Source organism: Panicum virgatum, chromosome 7K (assembly GCF_016808335.1).
Source record: "Panicum virgatum strain AP13 chromosome 7K, P.virgatum_v5, whole genome shotgun sequence".
Lineage (NCBI taxonomy): Eukaryota > Viridiplantae > Streptophyta > Magnoliopsida > Poales > Poaceae > Panicum > Panicum virgatum.
The window spans coordinates 1,115,782-1,136,154 of record NC_053142.1 but is presented as its reverse complement, the minus strand read 5'-3'; the positions used below and the strand labels follow the sequence as shown (position 1 = coordinate 1,136,154).

The 20,373-nt window shown below is 44.6% G+C and overlaps 2 protein-coding genes and 1 non-coding gene across 6 annotated transcripts; 1 reads left to right on the top strand and 2 right to left on the bottom strand.

The window, feature by feature from the left end:
* Positions 1-4,328: 4,328 nt before the first annotated feature.
* LOC120639498 (formin-like protein 5) lies at positions 4,329-6,840 on the bottom strand. Of its 3 annotated transcripts, none has more exons than XM_039915352.1 (5): positions 6,378-6,840; positions 6,199-6,297; positions 6,024-6,065; positions 5,235-5,293; positions 4,329-4,629 (listed from the first exon to the last, which is right to left on the bottom strand). In XM_039915352.1, exons 1-5 carry the CDS (start codon positions 6,396-6,398, stop codon positions 4,575-4,577), a joined length of 276 nt encoding a protein of 91 aa, XP_039771286.1. In that variant the 5' UTR covers positions 6,399-6,840; the 3' UTR covers positions 4,329-4,574. The 3 variants fall into 3 exon arrangements, 2 of the variants coding, with proteins under 2 accessions (XP_039771286.1, XP_039771285.1); XM_039915351.1 differs by having other exon boundaries at positions 4,329-4,632; positions 6,378-6,746; XR_005661453.1 differs by lacking the exon at positions 5,235-5,293 and having other exon boundaries at positions 4,329-4,632; positions 6,378-6,742.
* Positions 6,841-7,849: 1,009 nt separating this feature from the next.
* LOC120643251 lies at positions 7,850-8,005 on the bottom strand. Its single transcript, XR_005662935.1, has one exon. It is a non-coding gene; the product is annotated as a 5.8S ribosomal RNA (ribosomal RNA).
* Positions 8,006-9,301: 1,296 nt separating this feature from the next.
* Positions 9,302-13,835, top strand: LOC120639497 (meiosis-specific protein PAIR2-like). Of its 2 annotated transcripts, none has more exons than XM_039915350.1 (5): positions 9,302-9,428; positions 9,608-9,664; positions 13,369-13,423; positions 13,588-13,724; positions 13,796-13,835. In XM_039915350.1, the coding sequence occupies exons 1-4, from the start codon at positions 9,309-9,311 to the stop codon at positions 13,647-13,649; spliced, it is 294 nt and encodes a 97-aa protein (XP_039771284.1). In that variant the 5' UTR covers positions 9,302-9,308; the 3' UTR covers positions 13,650-13,724; positions 13,796-13,835. The 2 variants fall into 2 exon arrangements, with proteins under 2 accessions (XP_039771284.1, XP_039771283.1); XM_039915349.1 differs by having other exon boundaries at positions 13,528-13,724.
* Positions 13,836-20,373: the final 6,538 nt, after the last annotated feature.

The following is a 20,373-nucleotide window of genomic DNA, read 5'->3' as shown; positions in this document are numbered from 1 at the left end:
GATCCTCAGCACCTCTCCTTTAAACGCAGCTGCACCCCCTCTGCGCCCGTAACCGCAACCACATCACCACTCCTGCACCTCAGCGCCACCGCCATGCTCTGCGCCGCCGTTTTGCCTCGCCATGAATCGGGCGCCCTGCTGCGTTCCAGCCCCCACCAGCCACCGCCCGGTTCCGCCTCGACACCAGGAAGCTTTCGGGAGCTCCAATTTCGACCCCCATCACCTGCAGCTGCCAGAATCAACCAGGACCAACTCCGGTGAGCTTCCTAGCTTCCTATCCGCTGTGCGATTCCAGGACGCCGGAGATCCCCGAACCTTACTCACCCCCTCTGCACCTCCGCAGGACCTGCGCGGATCTTCCCAGTGGATCAGCAGGCCCGGACTCCCTCTGCAGCGACCTCCTCCACGAGCCCCGAGTCGACCTCGCCACCGGTCTTCGCTGCCGACCACCCTACACGGCCTCCCCGTCCGAATCCTAGCCTCGGTAAGCTTCCACTCTCCGCTTTGGTTATTTTGCGCTAGATGTTCTAGACCGTAGATGCTCCGCCGTGGCCTCGCCGTGGCGCCTCGCCGCCACAGCCCCGCCGTGGCGGATGCTCTACAGCGCAGCCCAGTCCTTCCCGTGCCACGCTTTGGTCTTGCGCACACCTGCCTTAGCTCACTGATCCCTTTTGGCCCAGAAAGGAGGCCCGGTGTCGCGTATGCGCGAACTCCGGCGAACTCTGTGGCCGTAGCGCCGCCTTCACACCGAGCTCCACGCTCCGGCCATCCCCGACCCGCGCACGAGGCCCCAGTGGACTACACGTGTCGCTCTCGTTCTTTTGCACCAGACAGCAACCCAAATGAGCCCCTGTAGCGCCCGAACGGCCAACTCCGGCGAAGCGCTGCTGCGGGCGCATCTTCCCCGGCGAGTCTCGCCGCTGTTCCGCGAGTGCACCTGATCTGAACCGTCCGATGTAGATCCAGTGGCCCAAATCAGTCCCGCGCGCGAGTCAAAGGAGCAGCGTACCGGTCAGCGCCGGTAACTTTTTCTAAAGAGACCCCCGCCTTTCCCAAAATGAACCCGCAGTCCATGACGGTGTAAAAATAATTCTATCCAGGCTCTGTTTTTATCACTTAAACCCCTGAGTTTTCCCAGTTTCGAACCCGCGGTCCAAACCCAGCGCTGGCCCGGACTTTTTGCGCGTTAGCCCCTGAGTCTATGGGTTAATTATGTTTAGGTCCCTAGTTTTTGCACAGAACCCCTGTAGTTTTCAGTTTTCTCGTAGTTTAGCCCCTGGACCCAGTTTTAGCTCTAGTTTTCACATTCTAGCTCCGTTTTAGTTGGTTTTTACGTCCACATGATCGTTGTAATGTGTAGAATAGTCTTAGCTCACTTTTGTTTGTTGTTTTTTATGTATTGTTGTACTATTTCTTAGAGTTTTTTTGTTTGCATGTATGTGTATGTGCTGGACTTGTTTGGCGTTGCGATCGTGAGTAGACATTGATCCGTCAGAGGAGTACCAGGAACCATCTTCCGCGGGACACTTTGAGCAGCAGGAGCACTTTGAGGAAGGCAAGTATAACATGGACATTCCTATTACTTTCAAAAATATTTTCATACTGTATTTTAATACTGTATGCCTGTAAGGATCTTCCTAGCCACTTTATTTCTTTATATATATTTATATATATATATATCCTTGGGTTGCATTTTGGTTAGTTGTGCTAGGTGCTGCGCTCTCACATAAATAATAGTCCTTTTTAATTAATTTTGTTAATGGTTCTATGCAACTTAATCTCTGAGCATGACCCTCTGTGCTGTGTGCTTGAGTGGTACATGTCTCATTAAAATTTGTTTTTAGAAACATGGTTTAGGGGGCCAACACGGTGCTTAGTGCTTGGTTGGCCACTCTCCCTAAGGACCGGTTCATAGAGCGACAACCTGGGACAACAGCGCTACCACAAGACTGGAATGGGACGGTCTTGGCTTACTAATTAGGTCTTTTTGGTTCGGGAGTAACTTACCTGCGCGGGCAAGGGGGGCGGAGAGCTGCTACAGCCCTCGTACCATGTGGGTTGACTGTGATGTGTGCTTGTTCCCCAGTCGGACCTGCTCTGTAGTAGTAATCCGGAAACCTCAGCGGTTACACCTTACCAATGAGATTCTTTGTAACGGCCTCGTAGTGCGCTTGCTAGTCATCTCACCTAAGAAAGTGTGATGAACAACTACTGTAGCTCACGACTTGTGGGTAAAGATGTGCAACCTCTGCAGAGTGTAAAACTAGTATACTAGCCGTGCTCACGGTCATGAGCGGCCCAGATCCTCCTTTTGATTAGTGGGGTTACCTCCTTTTGATTAGGGGGTTCCCTTGATGGTTTTGTTTGGTTCTCAGTAGTTCATAATTAATTTTAATTAATTACTATGTAACTGGGTTTATGGTAATTCATCAACTTGTAGTAACTAGCTTTAATAAAATTTTACCAAGATTAAAAGCTAATGCAGTTGAGTCAGCCAACCTTAGAGCCTCATAGTTTGTGTTATATTTGTTGAGTACAAGTTGTGTACTCACTCTTGCCTACTCTACTCTTTTTCCTCTCGCTCTCTTTTTGGGATACCCTACTGTTGCTTAGTTCCCGGCGAGGAGTTCACCCAGAGCTAGCAGGAGTACGAGGACTTCTAGACGGTCGTCTCCCAGTCAACGTCTCTGTGGCGCCGAGCTTCCGAGAGTTTCGTACCTGCCTTATATCGCTTCCGCTTGTATCAGACATTTTATCATTAATGTAATAAATACATTCGTACTTACTTTATTATATCTTTTTACGTGATATGTGCTGTGATATACTGTTCATTCTGTTGTATATACGTGTGACTTGATCCTGGCACGTATATGATTGCTCCGTTTATGTCCTTTTATAAACCGGGTGTTACACTGTCGCGTTTTAATGACGTCCTATCGGGAAGGTTGGGTGAATCATATGCCACTAATGCAATCCAAATACCGTTCACTAAACTTTTCATTTTTCACAAATGTTCAGAATTCAGAGCTTGTTCTTGCCTTTTGTTTTTTGGCGCATAAGAGTTTATTCTTGTTAGAAATGAAGAGCATGAAAAAAGTTTGACCCAAGAAGTTTTCAACGGTTATGGAGAAAATTGCCATTGTCGATCATGCGTTTCTGCCTGCAAAATGCACAGGACGAACACACAGGTTTACAGTTACCCAGCTTATAGCTTCTGTTAAGATCTGTTGCAGGCATGCCTAAGGAGTGTCTAGGAAGCTACAAACTTTAGACCTGTAAACCGACTAGGAAGGAAGTTATAAACTTTAGAGCTATCAGCGACTCCTAACTACTCCTTACACCAAAGATTCAAAGGAGCTTATATCCTGTTGGCACTGATCACCCTCCCCTCACTTGCACACACAATTCTCTCTCTCACTCACACATAGAGAGAAGGGAACTGACGGAGGAAGCAGATAAATAGCACGCAAGGGAATTTCTGCACCGCACACCAGCGCACAAAACACATGCACTTGTATTTCACTAATCACGCGCTCTTCATACGCCACGGAGTACAGGAGTTAAGTAAACACACACGCACCGCACGACTCGGCCAAGCAGGGGCGGAGGGCTCATTGTGGCCCAAGTCATACCTAAGCCCACGCCGCCTCCTGAACTCCCGAGTGCCCGCCCATGCCGCCGCCCGAGTTTCAACTGGGGACGCATCCTCTTGGCCTCTGCTTCGGCCTCCGGATCCGTCGAGGAGGCAGCACTACCACCCAAAAAGTGAGCTATTCCTTCTACGATCTATTTGATCTTGTCGAGTGAACAAATCATTTTATTTCAATCCAATTTTCCCGCGGCATGCAGATCGAAGATCCCTGACTGGCTGGATGTGAGGATTTGATTTTTGTTTCAGTATCAGATCGCTTCCTCGCTATGATCTTATACACGAATGCAAGTAAAGGTAATTCCGATTGTGCAGTGCATCCAATTTGTTGCCCAGTGTCCTGGCTTGGCGTTCAAAATGATCAGATTATAGCAGTATCATATAAGCATGATTTGATTGTCAAAATAATATTGCGAGGTGATGCTTTTCTGTGGTGGCCAAGAATTATGTGAAATCATTTCTATAGTCAATCTGCATATTTTCTCTAGACAAGTACATGGTAGATGTATATATGTGTAGCCAACAATGCGAAACTAAAATGATTTAGCATGTAAGCTTCTTTTGAGTCAAAATTTCAGACTTATTTTTTTATTTTCTAAACTTTTCTTACAATTGTGCAGATGTTTGTGGTGCTTTCTGGCCATGTTGCAGACGTGCTGATGATGATCCTTGCAGGAGATGGTATATAAGTAGACATATTAAAGATGCACCATGCATTACATCTCTTATTTTCATTAGAGGACATGTGACTGCTTAGAACATATTTTTCTGCAGCCAATTAACAAAAATAATTGCATAGAATCCAATTAAACTATCCCTCAGCACCATCTCTGGCTTGAACGTCTCCTTGCCGTCCGCACATTGGCGAGTACGAACCTGTCCCGGCATCGCTTGTTCTTGGTCTTGGTTTGAACCACTTGCTTGTTTAAACTGAGGTGAGTGGGCTGGAATGATTAGGTGTGGATGCGCAGGAACAGATGCTGCTGCAAAAGACAATTAACGCAAGGTTGTCATCATGCATACAGAAATGATCACCACTGAATAATGAACCATAAATCTAAAAGTCTATACCCTAAACTGTTACATCTCAAACCACGAACCGTAAACACTAAAACCAGAAATTTAACCCTTGAACCCTACACTAAACCTTACACTTAAACATAAAAACTGTTAACAAAAAACCTAAAATCTAAGCACTGCATCCTGATGCGTACCAAAATGCGAACTCACATACGTGTTTGTACAGTTACGTAGTGTCTTATCTATAGTGTCTTATCTGATATATTCTAAACTTCTTTATAAGAACATCCATATGAAATAGTGTCTTATCTGATTTAAAGTAGTACACAATGGTACGTCTTTCTATTTTTCAAGTATAAAATCTAGAGAGCATCTAAAACTATCGAGCATCTTAATGGTACAACTTCTTGAATTTCATTATATCACTAAACATTTGCAAATAATAAGTTCTCAATTGTTTCCGGCCATTTCAAATAATTGCAAAGCAAAGATAGACAACTAAATAATCAGGTTAAATCAAAGTATAGGCCGAAACTGGTTATGAAAATAATCAGCAGAAGTTGACCTCCTGTATACTCCAAACATCACCAGAGTTGTCTGAAGCGTTCTTGTTGTGATCGCGCACTGAGTTCAAGAAGCAAGTAGCTGATGCCAATAAATTGTTGTCCGAACAATAGGACATATATGTGTGATAAATATTGTGAAAATCATTTAACTTGTATTACAGAAAACCACGCCCAGCCAAATCTAGGTTAAAGGCAATGGTAATTCAAGAACGCAGCAAGAAAATTTAGTAGACAATCTTTTTTCGTTCTAAACAACTGTCAGCTGATTGTACGGTCACGCATTATTAGATTAAATTAGTATTGGGTATATTCAGAATCTTGATGGCACAAGGCTATGATTATTAACCATGGTTTCAAGTCAGATATCAGACTGCATACATCGAAGTTGTGCAACTTCCAATGACATTGAACTATTGGATGAACTACAGACCTAATTCTGGAGTGGTGGGGATAGTTAATCATTTTATCTGTATCACAATAATGGATTAGACAGCAGTGCTTATTGCAAAGTTGCAGTTCCAGTCCAAACTGGATCTTGAAGGAGAGCACTCGCAGTTTTGACTCCATTCGAGGTACTTTCATCAATTCTAAGAAGAACTGAACCAGGAGAACCATAGTCTCTTGTAAACATACCTAACCACGTAGTCATATATCTAACTAATAAATTTATGAGCAATTTGAGTGCATCCAATGCTAAATGTGATCTTTCATGCACATACCTTCAATTTTTCCCTTACATAGCATACAGACCAAAGGTAATCAAGTAGTAACAAGAGTATAGCCATTACCTGTTCACACTTCCCAAGAGTTTCCTTGTCTCCGGTGTAATTCTGAATAAAAAAATAAGATGGTAAATTTATGTAACAGGATCACCAAGTGTAATTCTGACAAAAAAAAGTAAGATGGTAGATTTATAAAATGAGATCACCAGGGAAGTAAAAAAACAATGTACTGGTGAGGTACCTTGAGAAGTTCCATTTCTACTTTCGTAGGGCAGAACTTTATAAGATTCTCCACTTGATCAACATCCAAGATAGATTGATCCAGCGCCAGAGCCGCACTCTGAATATATCAGTCATTTATAATGTATCAGAGATTATAAATAGTCAGATACCATATCTTTGTACGGTCCTCATTCTTACCACCAAATCTGATAGTGGCATCTTCACTTTTGTCAGCAACTCAATCTGTTTCTGTTCACATTTTAAGTGTGAAAATATATGAGATATCAAAGAAAGATTATGAAACTATTACTAATTGAAAGGACATAAATTTCACAAGAGGTGGATTAAAAATCCAATCAAATCAAAAGTAGATGACACTACAGTAGTACAACTAGGGCGCGTTCGGCTGGCCTGTTTGGCGCTGGCTGGCTGGCTGCCAGCTATTTGATGGCACTGTACGCTGCTGCAGCTGCCTCCGCCAGCCAGCCGGCTTTAAGTGCAGCTGAACGACGCCACTCGTGACTCAGCAGTCAAAAACTCAAGTAGCTGACAGTATTAAAAAAATTCTTTAATATGATGCATAGTGCATATTGCGTACTGATTACTGAACAAGGAAATTTCCATACAGCCAATGTTGAACTTAATTGCTATAAATCTATAAGACTATAATGCTATGTCCTATGAATCTTACACATGGCATAGAAATCATCACCAGATGTGTACTGATTGCTCGGTTTATGTCCTTTATAAACTGGGTGTTACAGAGGGTGTTGCGCCCTTGATCCCTCTAATCATTGGCTTTACCCGATAGAACTCATAATGGGCTCCAGCTATCCTGAAAGAAACTTTGGAGGGAACTAGCTACTAGATGATTCGATTAGTCTTTGAGGGAACCAGCTACTAGATGGTTCGATTAGTCTTTCGCCCGACGCCGCCGGCACGGCCGGCAACAGCCCACGCCCCAAGCTGATCGGCGGACCAGCAGAAGCCGTTCCGCATTCGACCGGGGTGCATCGCTTGCCCCCATCCGTTTCCCTCCCGGGAATTTCAATCACTCTTTGACTCTCTTTTTAAAGTTCTTTTCATCTTTCCCTCGCGGTACTTTTTCGCTATCTGTCTCGCGCCTGTATTTAACTTGGACGAAGTTTACCGCCCGATTTGGGCTACATTCCCAAACAACCCTACTCCTTGATGGCACCTCGTGGTGAGATAGGGTCCGAGCCGGACGGGGCTCTCACCCTCCCAGGTGTCCCTTTCTAGGGAAATTGGGCCCAGTTCATCTCTGAGGACGCCTCTCCAGACTATAATTCGGGAAGTGAGACTACCCGATTCTCAAGATGGGCTACTCCAGGTTCGCTCACCGTTACTAGGGGAATCCTTGTAAATTTCTTCTCCTTCGCTTATTTATATGCTTAAACTCAGCGGGTAGTCCCGCCTGACCTGGGGTCGCAGTCCGAGCACCGAGGTGCTACGAATGTAAATGGGTCATTTAGGCCGATGAGCTAGCTTTGTGTCGGGACGCCACATCGAGAACAACTAATGTCGCCACCACATGTTGGTGCCCCGGCATGGTATGCTAGCAGCCCCAACTTTAGCCCACCACGCCACGAGGCACGGGGAGCCAAACACCACATCCGTACCCATGTATGGGTTAGGAGTGTCTTTTGGCTTGACGCCCAGGCAGGCGTGCCCTCAACCAAAAGGTCTCGGACGCAACTTGTATTAAAAAACTTGATGGTTCACGAGATTCTGGAATTCACACCAGGTATCACATTTTGCTACATTCTTCATCGATGCGAGAGCCGAGATATCCTTTGCTGAGAGTCGTGTTGTATTAAGATAGCAACATTACTAGAGTTCGAACTGGAATTACTTCCAATATGCACGCATAAATTCATTTAAATTATAGATAATAATAGTAATTTTGTTAGAAAATTATTCAAACTCCTACCTGACAACCGTAGTCTATTACATGTAAAAATTGTATTGGGGTATATATGATATTTGTTTTTGCAAGTCTTAACATAAATAAGAAAAAGAAAAACATTAAACAGTGAAGGTACGACAGCATGAGACAAGACCTGTTTTGGCCCATCTAACTGATTTGGCCCACACAGCCCAAATCAGAACGCACGTCGCTTCTAGCTGTTGGATCGAATTGGACGGCTAGGATGCTCTGTGCTTTGAATAATATCCCGTCGCCAGCCACTCCCGAAACCCTACCACGCCCGACTGTTCACCTCTCTCTCCCTCTCCTCACCCTTCTGCTGCTCCTCGATCCGCCGTCGCTCCCCTCCCCAGCGCGAGGGCAGCCTTCGCATCCTCCTCCTCCCTCCCCTCTACGGCGACCTCCATCTTGGCGACTGGCGTGGACTACGACGACTGCCATCCCCAACGGCTCCGTCCAATGCCCACCGAAGGTGAGCTTACATCCACGGCTCCATCCACTGCCCACCGATCCATGACCGGCAGGTTCTGAGCTCGGTAGCTGCATCCCAGCTAGACCAATTTGTTTTCTTTACCTTCGTATTTCTCTTGGCTGTTTTGTTCTGTTGTTTGATTGCAGCAGCAGCAACTCAGCTTGTCTGGTCTTTTTAGCAGCAGCTTATCTTTTCATTTCTTGGTTTCCGTCGGTCAGAGCAGCTGCAATAGCAGTCATTCCTGGTTTTAGTTCAGCCTTCCGCCTGACAGAACCTCAGTGATTTGCAGCTAGGCTCGTATGATCTGATCTGTTAGGTCCGGCAGTAGCAGATCGTCGTGTTGCTCTCTGCTGCATAGCTGCAACTCGGCATGTTTAGTTTGTTCATTAAAAGCACTCTTCAGTTTTCAGCAAAATTGGTGTTGCTTTTTGTCGAATTTATTTATTTTCAAGATATAATGGTCTTTTTTTACTGTTAGTATCTGGGGCTATCATGTCATGGGAGTCCTTTAGAATCTGCTGTGCTCCATTGCTCACGTCCTTTTGCTGTTTCAGGTTAAGCAATGATACTGGACTTTATTGACCTGTCCAGTGATGATGATAAGGTGGTTGCACAATATGTTGACTTGACTAGTGACGAGGACGATTTTGAAAGAGAGCATCTTGCTTATGGACAAGGTGATGCTGCCCAGTGCACAGGGACATTACAGATGCAAGAACTTGGAGCATATGATGGACAAGCCAATGCTGCCCAGAGCACAAATACTATGCAAGAACTTACTGTAGATGATGGGCAAGGTGATGCTGCCCAGGGCACAGCGACATTACAGGTGCAAAGTACCCCCAAATCCCGCACCACTACCACCCTCCTCTCCCCACTCCCTCTTCCCATGCACACACGTCCGCTGCGTGTGCAATGCAGACCTGGTGAAATGGTCTGCAGGTGCTTTGCATCCTTTGCTTGTAGGCATGTTTGTGCCCTTAATGTGGTTGTGCGGCTCCGATGTAGGTGCTGGCTCAGAAGACAAAGGAGGCAGAGACCACGGAACAGAATTTGCTGCCTCAAGTAAGTCTCCTCCCTATCACCTTGCCCTTCTCCACTTCAATTCTGTGCAATTCCACTGGTTTCGGGCGGCTCCCTACTGATCGAAACGTTGTTAGATTGAGATGTTGTCCAGAGGTTTCTGACTGGTGTTTGCACAAGGCCTCAAGGTTTCACTGTGGGCTTCCTCGTTCAAATTGGGGTCGATTTGAGCATCACCATGCTTGCGTATTGAGTTGTTCTGCATTTGCGGGGGTGTTGGTGGATCTTGTCTCAGTTTCACCAGTTAAGTGTGCAGATTCTAGCGCACTTGGTGCTTGGGCAGTGGGGTTTTGGGGTCCCTCTGGTCTCTGATAGTTTTTGCCTCCAATGGTTCTCATTCAGTTCAAAGCATGTGGAGTAGTTTCTAGATTCCTCAAATTGCATTTGGTCCCCAATTATCCACGAAACACCCTCTAATGTATGGATAAGTTTGGCTGTTCATATGGATTGCTTGGACAGTACACATGGATTTGGTAGGGTTTCCGCAACTTGCCTTTTTCAAATTCCTTAACTGATTTGGAAGCATTGCACCTGAGAGGGTTCTCTACTAGGTTACTGCTGGATTCAGTCTCAAACTAGGGAGAGAACTTTTCCTTGTTTGTCCTCTGATTTCTGCAGTTTTGAACATTGCTAGCTCTTGGACTGATACATGGCGGTGTTGATTTCTACTTGCCTGGTTGATCTTGGTGATTCTCAACATTGGAGCCAGTAAATCGTCTCCGAGTTGGTTGGGAGGAAGTACGGACCTGTTCATTTGCATTTAGATTTCATCGGGCTGCAATGCGTATATGTTCTCCTGTAACAGATTGGTTTGCATACATGATTTTTTTGTCGTTTCAATTTTTTAGGAGAAATTAGTACTTGTGGTGGCTGATAATCATTTCTCTGGAGCCTCAAAAAATTGTCAATCCATTGAATACCCATCATGCTTAATTTCTGTGAGTTTGAGGAGCACTTTTTTATTAGTACCTTTTCCCCTTCTCACCGCTGCTTGCACGAGGAATAGATGCACATTTATTTCTGAATATAACTTGAATGGTAACAGACACTTTTATTTGAATTTGAGTTTGACAGTACCAGTGCCAGCTGCCCATGTTCCTAGCAGCAGCAGCAACAACAACAACATAGTCTTTTGTCCCAAGCAAGTTGGGGTAGGCTAAAGACGAAACCCAAAAGAAACGAGAACTAAGGATAAGCGAAGCATAAAAAAAGACAGAAAGTAGAGAATAGGTAAACAGAAAAACAAAAAGAAAAACAAGCAAAAGTCATGGTTCCAGCACATTGATTGATAGTCTCCAAGCGCTCCTATCCATAGCTAAATCCTTGGAGATATTCCACTCCTTGAGGTCTCTCTTAACCGCCTCGCTCCAAGTCAGTTTAGGTCGACCTCTACCTCTCTTTACGCTATCAACCCGCTTTAGAACCCCACTACGCACCGGCGCCTCAGGGGGCCTCCGTTGAACATGTCCAAACCATCTCAACCGATGTTGTATCAATTTCTCCTCAATTGGTGCCACCCCGACTCTATCCCGAATATCTTCGTTTCTAACTCTATCTCTTCTTGTGTGCCCAACAAACCAGCGCAACATACGCATCTCTGCTACACTCAATTGCTGGACATGTTGCCTTTTTGTAGGCCAACATTCAGCGCCGTATAACATCGCCGGGCGAATCGCCGTCCTATAGAACTTACCTTTTAGCTTTTGTGGTACCTTCCTGTCACAGAGGATGCCCGAAGCTTGCCGCCATTTTAACCAACCGACTGAAATTCTATGCCTAACATCTTCATCAATGTCGCCATCTTTTTGTAGAATCGATCCTAAATACCGAAAAGCACACATTTTAATTTCTACTTTCGGTTCCAACCAAGCAGTACATATTTCTGCATTAGTTTTCAGGATCATAAACTCTTCTTCCACAGTTTCTAATTGGCTATTGCCTTGTACCATTCTACAGAGTTTAAATTGTATGGTGTGGTCGTGGGAATCATATGAGCTTATTAAGCCTATGCTACCGTGCTATAGTAATATCAAATTCTTTTATGTGCCACTGGTGTATATTTTTTGGTAATCAGACACTGACGTTATAAAAGTTTTGCTGCCTTATTTACTTGAAAACACTGTGTGGTTTATTTCCAATTAGATTACTCTTGTTTTCGTTCTCCTATACTTTTTGTATATGCCATCACTTACATTTTGCCTGGAATGTTTTCCTTTATATTGCTGGATTTTACTTTGGAAGCATTCTGGATGTGTGATGCTATTAGCTGCAGTTGCATAATGATCCAAATCATCCAACGCCATTTATATTACAGCAATCAGTGCATTAGTTAACTTTACACGTTCTTAAAAATAATTTAAAAGTGTACATTTCAGTTCAAACTGAAATGTACACTTTCAAACTAAAATGTACACTTTTAAATTATTTTTAAGAACGTGTAAAGTTAACTAATGCCGGAACCATAACTCTTGCTTGTTTTTTCTGTTTACCCCTATCGCTACCTTCTGTCTTGTGTTTTTCTTTTTTTTTCTTTTTTATGCTTCTCTTATCCTTGTTTCTCGTTTCTTTTAGGTTTCATCTCTAGCCTACCCCAAATTGCTTGGGACAAAAGGCTATGTTGTTGTTGTTGTACATTTCAGTTTTAAAAAGAATAACTCTGATTGTTAGACCAAAGGCAATATGGCCCCGCTTTTTTTTTCCTTCCCTTGCCTTTGTCAGTTGGTATATGGATACTAAAGAAACCTGCTCCAGGTATACCAAAACCACAGTTCCTCAATCCCTTCTTGGCAGGGCAAAACATTGCTTTATGCCCACTACATTTGCAATTGTAACATAAGGGATGGTTAGGGCATTGGCCATGTTGATGTCCAGTACCATTGCAAATGAAGCACACCGCCTCTCTGCCTGCAGTTGCTGGACCCATCCTTCTATAGCAGCTTGATTTTCTGCTCTTATCTTTCTGTCCATAATAGTCATTTTCACCCCCTCTTTCTCTTACCCCCTTCTCTCTTCTCGATTTGGTGCTCAAGGTCATGTTCTCCCAGCTCATCTTCTCTATTCTCTTTGTCATCAGATCTGCGCTTCAAGGGTCTGCACCATCATCATCTCTATAATCCTCTCCTTGATATTGTTGATTTCTTGGCTGGTTCCTTGTTTCGCCTCTCCACATCTCCACACAGCCATAACATCCCCTAACTCGCCTGCCCCTACAACCAGGATGGAAAGAATAACTCTGTTGTTTGTCGCTCAATCTGTGTTTCACTGTTGAAAGAGAACTAAAAAGGAGAATAAAAATCTCGACCCAAGGAGAGAGACATCCAGAAGGCATTGTTTGAAAAGTTGAGAAAAGGCACCCGGAAGCAGTCTCTTGCCCCTACAGGGACACTGTTGCCACAGGTTGAGTCAAATACTTTTGGGGAACACAGTGAGGGGCCTTTTTTTTTTTGAGAACCTGGGTTTGAACCCTGGTTGGTAGCCTCACAACTGGAGGACTTCCCACCATGCTACAAGTATGTTCTTGTTGAAAGACACAACTCATTCATAATGTTTTTTTTTGAGATATAACGTGTTCCTTTTTTTTGAGATATAACGTGTTCCTTTTTTTTGAGATATAATCTGTTCTTTTGGTGCAGCACCCAACTACTCATGTTGTCATTATCAATTCAAAATACTGTTAAATTATGCAGGCCATCAAAATCAATGCAGAGCATACTGAATCTGTGCGCAAAGACCTTCTGAGAGGTAAGTGTTGGCAGCAATCTGAATCTGCATGCTAGTTCAGTGACATAATGCTATCTAAATTCTCATTTTTTTTTCTGTGAATGTCTATCTACTTCTCTTTTCAGTCCATGAAATGAGAGATGGCCTCTTTTCAGTCCATGAAATGAGAGATGGCTCCATGACAGGTTGCCTCCACTCAGTTGGGTCTGATCTTACTTGTACCTGGGAGCTTCCAGAGCTGCAGTAGAATGTGTCCATGCAGAGCGGCCAAGAAGCTGCGGCAGTGGACAAGGATCCCAGGACTCCTACAAGTGTGCGTGAGGTATATCCACAGCCTGGTCTCCTCTATGATCAACATTGAGTTGAATGCATTTGTCTGAAACTTCCTTGCAGCCGGCTGTGCCTGTTTGTTCCCTGGAGAGTGGAGTGCTTGAACAGGGAATCAAAAAGTCCATAACTGGTGCTGATGAGATGCAATCTACCCAGGATAAGTGCTCCAATGGGGCTGCAACAAAGGGCAAAGGGAAGGGGACAGAGGTAGCTGTTGGTGAGTCATCCAGTGGAGCTGGCAAATGGGTGGTTAGTAAAACAGGTAAGCCTTTCTAGAATTGGCTTAGTGGCAATAGGTCCTCTGATGCAACTTGGAAGTAGCAATTTTAGTTGTGGAGCTGGCAAATGGGTGGTTAATAAAACAGGTAAGCCTTTCTAGAATTGGCTTAGTGGCAATAGGTCCTCTGATGCAACTTGGAAGTAGCAATTTTAGTCCTTAAGTGGAAAGGACAGCTTTCTTCCTTTGATATTAATTGATATTAATAGGTACTGAATATAGTTAATGGCTTCTACAACCTGCAATAACAAAAATAAATGACATTGTTGCGATATGTAGTCTTATTTCTTTATTGTTATATGCAATTGTCATGTATGATGGCTTAGAGATGGATTTTAGGGAAATCCTGCCATTTTTTAAATTGAATTTGATTGAATTTGATATGATATTTCTGATATTTCTAAATTTTTCTTTATCGGTGAAGTCTGAATGTTTTTTCTACTGGAATTGTAAACCCTAACTCTGCCTCCCCTGGTGAAGAGAGCGGTGCTGCAGTGACCGACCCTCTGGGTGGCTCGACCCCAAAGAGGCTGAGGACCGCAGGCTCTGTTGTAGCAGGTGCTGGCTGGGCTTCAACAGTTGAGGAGTTGGTGCAGCAGGCGGCTGGGCGTCTGGTGCAGCAGGCGAAGGCGGGCAACACCAGTGCCAGCATGGTCGTGGATGCTGTGTTGGAGCTGTTGGGTGACGCGTTGGGTGTGGCATCTCCGCTGGCCGGGTCCTCGGACACGGCGGTGGTGATGGCGCTGGGCGCCGTGTACAAGCAGCTGACAATGAAGAGGCTCAACGAGGGAGTCGCAGTGGAGACTACAAGGGACCTGTAGCTCGCTGCCTGTCGTGCGCGTCCGGCCTGTGCAATGGGACGGGAATGCAGTATTTTGTTGAGCGTTGGAATGTGCATTGTGCTTGTACCTGTCAGAGCTTACTTTTGTCGTTTGGCTGGAAATGCGATCTCATGTAGTATGAACCAGTAGTGGAATTAGGTAGGTTTAGTCCTGTTGATTTATAGTCAGACATCTCTACTCTAATCAATGTCTAATAATGCATTACTCTATTCATAATTCATTGTGCCATCAGCACATAAACAATCGCCCTACCCGTCGTCTGCCAGCGGACATTTTACAAATTAGGCAAACAATATCATGTTAGAATGATAAATCAACGATCAGAACTTCTCAAGTTAAGCAAGCTTACAACACGATACAGTTGGAATGATAAATCAGCATTAAGATCATCTCACAAGTTAAATCAACGCTAAGAACATTTCTTAAGTTAAGCAAGCTTACAACATGATATAGTTGCTTTTTCATGGTACAAGCTAAGCACAACTGCCTCATAAGATTTATGATTGTTCATAGGGGGTGCCTGTTTTACCCCCACGGCTAGATTTTGGGACCTTCACATTTGGTCCGTTGCTAACCTGCTTTGTAGGTTATAAGCTATCAATCACAAGAGAGCCCATTTTTATCACCTTAAAATTTTTAAATCAAATTTAAAACAAGTTCATGCTACAGCAACTTACCCCTATTCCTGTTGTGGGCTGCTTGGAAGAGACGGGACGTGCCAGCCTGGGTTGCAGTACGTGCTGCTTCAGAGAAGAGGGTAAGAGGTATGATGCGTGACGCGCACTACGCGTGGGGGCCACAGGTCATTAAGCCGTAGAGGCGTGATGAAGCAGTGACCGATTGATGGGAAGCACGGGGCAAGACTCCCGCTACGCGCGCCACCGTGCGCCCGTTGCAACCAAGTTGCACAGAATCACATCACAGTGGTGGCCCCACCTGCGGGTTCGTACCTCTTCCAAGATGGGCCCGGGGCCATTGTCAGTACCCGGCTTAGAGTTTTTGAATATTTTTGACCAAAATATTCCTCTTGCTAGATCTATTGCCTGGTAAAAATTTGAACAACAATGCATCCTTGGAACTGAATGAAACCTTTCACTTTTGTAAATCTACTAGGAAGCTTCACATTTTTGTTGTGATAGTTCTACTACCTTTCTGATCATGAAACTTTTTCTAGGAGTTAGATTTGGTAAATGAACTTCAATGCCCTAGTTTGGGTATTTCTAGAACTGTTTAGCTATTTATGTGTTTAAATCCTTGCTAAATAGCCATAAATCATGGAATATAGTTAGAATAGTTTGAAAAAAATATGAAATTTATACCAAAGTTTGTTATTGAGTATATAATCATGCCTGAAAAGTTTGGGAACCAGATCTTGAACAGAACATGAGAAATGAATTACTCTTGCTATCACATTAATTTGTTTGTGTATTTTCTCCTAGTAGATATAATACGTTTTTGTCCCTGGAAATCATACACAATAATACTAGGTTGGCAAAGATTCTGTAAAAAAAGTTTGAGCATGTGTTCTTAATAAAATCTAGTTTGAATAATTATACATGTTATTAAATGAGTAAATGCTATACTGGAGTTATAAAAGGAAATAAATGATGGTATTTTTACTGGAACATGTTTTGGTGTAGAATGAGCCATGGTAAAATTTTGGTACACAAAAACACTAAGGAACTCTCGGTAGAAATTAACTTAATTATGCATATGCCTATTTTGTTAATTTTTTTACTGCTGTTATACGCTAAGTAAAATCCTGGAAAAATTATAGTAAGAAGAGTATACTTTTTCTTAGTCCCTGTAAAAATTGGAGCTACAGAAACCTTCGGAATCATTCTCTATAATTTGTGGTTGATAGCAACATAGTAGGTTTTAATCTTTTTCCATGCTTGCTATATTTACTGTTTTTGGCTAAAAATTTTATCATGAATGCCTAAGTAAATTTTCTGCATTGGGTAATTTTTGTAACACCCGAAAGTAATCCTAGCTCATGGAATAAAAAGAACAAATACCTTTATGAATAATAAATTTTAAAAGAGAAACCCAACCCCATTCACTTTATGAAAGTAAATGTAACTAAAACTACTCTATAAACAATTGCCCAGTAAGATTTAGTTAAAAGAAGTTCATCACTTAAAACACATAAGTTTGGGTTACAACTATATAGTGAAGGAAAGCTATACATATTAAAAACACCTTTTGTAACAACCCATTCTTGCATTTATATAGAAACGGTCAATTTATCGGACGGCGTACACAAGTTAACTCCGGCTGACGAGAACGTTGCGGACGTCAGTACTTTGAATCTAACCGAACTGAATCAAGACCCGGACTAACATCCGGAAGAGCCCAAGGCTATTTCTGATAGTGCCCAAGAAGGCAAGCCCCGGTGCATCCCCCATTATTTTCGCACATAATATCATTCATGTATTATATATCTGTTGTAATAATTTCTTCTGTGCATTTACGTTCTTAGGAGTCGATTGAAATTGTAGTTCCATGCCCTTAGGTACCTATGTATTGCTCCCCGTTTCTTTTACTCGATTAGTTGCCCCGCTAACAAACTGGGCCCGGGTGCACGATTCAAAGTTGCTAAGCAACGATGATACAAAAATTGCACTCACCAACAGTTCCTCGAGTGAAGCCTCGATTAAAGCCACGTTGACAAGATCGTACAGACCACACTCATACGAAGGTGAGTCTAGAGATTACAACACAAAATATTTCATACATCTCAGAGTTTGCAGCGAAAATTTATTTATTACAAACCAAGTCCTGAAAGTGAGGGCCTCCCGCTCGTCAGCTTCCTTGCGCTTCCTAGGTTTAAGAACCATCAACTCGCACGGATTTCAAACTCCTTGGTCCATGTTTCAAGACGGGTCAGATGGGGAGCCCGCAGGCTGTTGCAGCGCAGCATCCCGAGGGACGCACCTTGCGGCACGCAAGAACCGGCCGTGCCGCCGACGGCTTCCAGAGGCACCTAAGGCCCCTGGGCTTAGGCCGCCGGCGCAGCCGACAACAGTCCACACCCCGAGCCAATCGGCGAACCAGCAGAAGCCATTCCTCATACGACCAGGGGACATCGCCGGCCCCCATCCGCTTCCCTCCCAGCAATTTCAAGCACTCTTTGACTCTCTTTTCAAAGTCCTTTTCATCTTTCCCTCGCAGTACTTGTTCACTATCGGTCTCTCACCTGTATTTAGCCTTGGATGGAGTTTACCGCCCAATTTGGGCTGCATTCCCAAACAACCCGACTCGTTGACGACGCCTCGTGGTGAGACAGGGTCCGGGCCAGATGGGGCTCTCACCCTCCCAGGCGTCCCTTTCCAGGAAACTTGGGTCCGATCTGTCTCAGAGGATGCCTCTCCAGACAACAATTCGGATAGTGAGGCTACCCGATTCTCAAGCTGGGCTACTCCCGGTTCACTCGCCGTTACTAGGGGAATCCTTGTTAGTTTCTTCTCCTCAGCTTATTTATATGCTTAAACTCGGCGGGTAATCCTGTCTGACCTGGGGTCACGGTCCGAGCACCAAGGCGCTACAGTTGTAAATGGGTCCTCTAGGCCATGGAGCTAGCTGCGAGCCGAGACACCGCACCGAGAACAACTTATGTCGCCCACCACATCCAGGTGCCTGACATAGTAAGACGACAGCCTCAACTTCAGCCCACCATACCATGCGGCACGGGGAGCTAAACACCACGTCCGTACCCAAGGACATCCCCCACCCAGAAGTTCTAGCAGTTTTTTAGCCTACTGGGCGCACAGTTTTGGATTTTGCCCTAGAAGGCCTGTGATTGGGCGAGATAACATGTTTGGTCTAAAAAACTGGGCTATTTTCAGTTCGGGGTCACATGAGAGTTCGTAAACTCAGCCCCCGTCAACGGAGGCTGATTTCGTTCGTTCTTGAGCCTTTTTGTCCGTGCTGAACTTGAATCCATATTCTACGGCTGTTTTGGTCTAATCCAATTTTTTTGCCAAGGGGTCATACCGAATGGCCGTTCGGCCTATATTTTCGCCTCCCGTACCCTATGGCACACGTTTCTCAACCATTTCCACTCTGACACAAACCGTTTGCACCGGGTTGGACGCGGTTCCAAGTGTGGGTGTTGTGTATAACCTTTCCTACCGAATTTTGGTATTTTGGTCCGATCCTACATTTTTGCCAAGGGGTCATACTGAATGGTCGTTCGGCCTATGTTTTCGCATCCTGTGCCCTATGGCACACGTTTCTCGACCGTTTACATTCCGACATGAACCATTTGCACCGGGTTGGATGTGGTTCCATGTGTGGGTGCTGTGTATAACCTTTTCCACCGAATTCGGGTGTTTTGGTCCGATCCCACATTTTTGCCAAGGGGTCATACCGAATGGCCATTCTGTTGGAAATATACCCTAGAGACAATCATATTTCCTTGTATTCATGATTAGTAAAGTGTTCCTTGAATATCCATGGATGACAACTTGTATTGATTAATACTTATGTGAAGTATTTGTGAAACTCTTTACTTGTATGGATATTCTAAAGTGTTCCTAGTCGGAGTTCATGTGAGGACACACATGAATATTAGACTAGCACATGTATTAGTTGATTGACTACGTTTCACAAGTCATGGACATGGGAATGTCAAACTAATAATGTGGGCTCATGTGAGACATGAGATTGAACTGATCCAACACGAGATGATGACCTCTTATTACACAATATGTATGCTGTGTCTTAAGACCTGAGATCATCGTATGTACTCAAGATGTGAACCGTCTTACTTAGGAGCCATCAAACACTGCACCGTAACTGGGTAGTTATAAAGGTGGCTTTTGGGTCTGTCAAGAAGCATGCTGTGAGACATGGTCGGTCAAGACGGGATTTGCCCCTCTCTACAAGAGAGAGATATCTCTGGGCCCCTCGAGTGATTCGGATCAGGAAATGCATGGCCATGCTAGGGTTAAGAGTTAACCAAGGATTCCGAATCATAGGATCGAGAAAGAGTGGTCGGCTTTAAGCTAGACCAAATATCGTGAGGCAAAGGGAACAGCATGTATATGATATTGTGGCGGCTCGTCTGATACGATCTTTGTGTGCGTATAGGAGTTGACATGTCTTGCTAGAGGCCACTGTCTACTATTGGGCCGAGTAAGAGTACTCGGGCCATGTCTATTCGCATGTGAGCCCATAGGGTCACACACTTAAGGGAAAGAAGCCTGATAAGGATGAGATCCGAATTAGACTGGGCTTAAGTGCACTAATGGGCCTTTTAGGCCCAAAAGGGGCGCCCAAGGTGGCGCCCAAGGCAGCCCACCGGAATGGCCGCCCCATCGACGCCAGCCCGTGCGCCATCTCCACGACCTCGCCGGGGGACAGCACCACCACGCTGCCCACCGACGCGTACACCACGGACTGTGGTGGCTGCTCGTCCAGCCACTCCACGCAGTCGTCGGCGGCCTTGATCAGGTCCCCGCGCACCTCGTCGTCCTCCTGCCTCTGCTACTGCTGGAGCTCGATGAGCGGCCCCACGG

Bases quoted from the DNA above. Each gene is read 5' to 3' on its own strand.
- LOC120639498 (XM_039915351.1), bottom strand. From the start codon at position 6,398: ATGCCACTATCAGATTTGGTG. The intron at 6,298-6,377 runs GTAAGAATGAGG...TGATATATTCAG, and splicing joins TGCCACTATCAGATTTGGTG to AGTGCGGCTCTGGCGCTGGA. The intron at 5,294-6,023 runs GTAATGGCTATA...TCTTGAACTCAG, and splicing joins CTCTTGGGAAGTGTGAACAG to TGCGCGATCACAACAAGAAC.
- LOC120639497 (XM_039915349.1), top strand. From the start codon at position 9,309: ATGCAAGAACTTGGAGCATATGATGGACAAGCCAATGCTGCCCAGAGC. The intron at 9,429-9,607 runs GTGCAAAGTACC...GCTCCGATGTAG, and splicing joins AGGGCACAGCGACATTACAG to GTGCTGGCTCAGAAGACAAA. The intron at 13,424-13,527 runs GTAAGTGTTGGC...TTCTCTTTTCAG, and splicing joins GCGCAAAGACCTTCTGAGAG to TCCATGAAATGAGAGATGGC.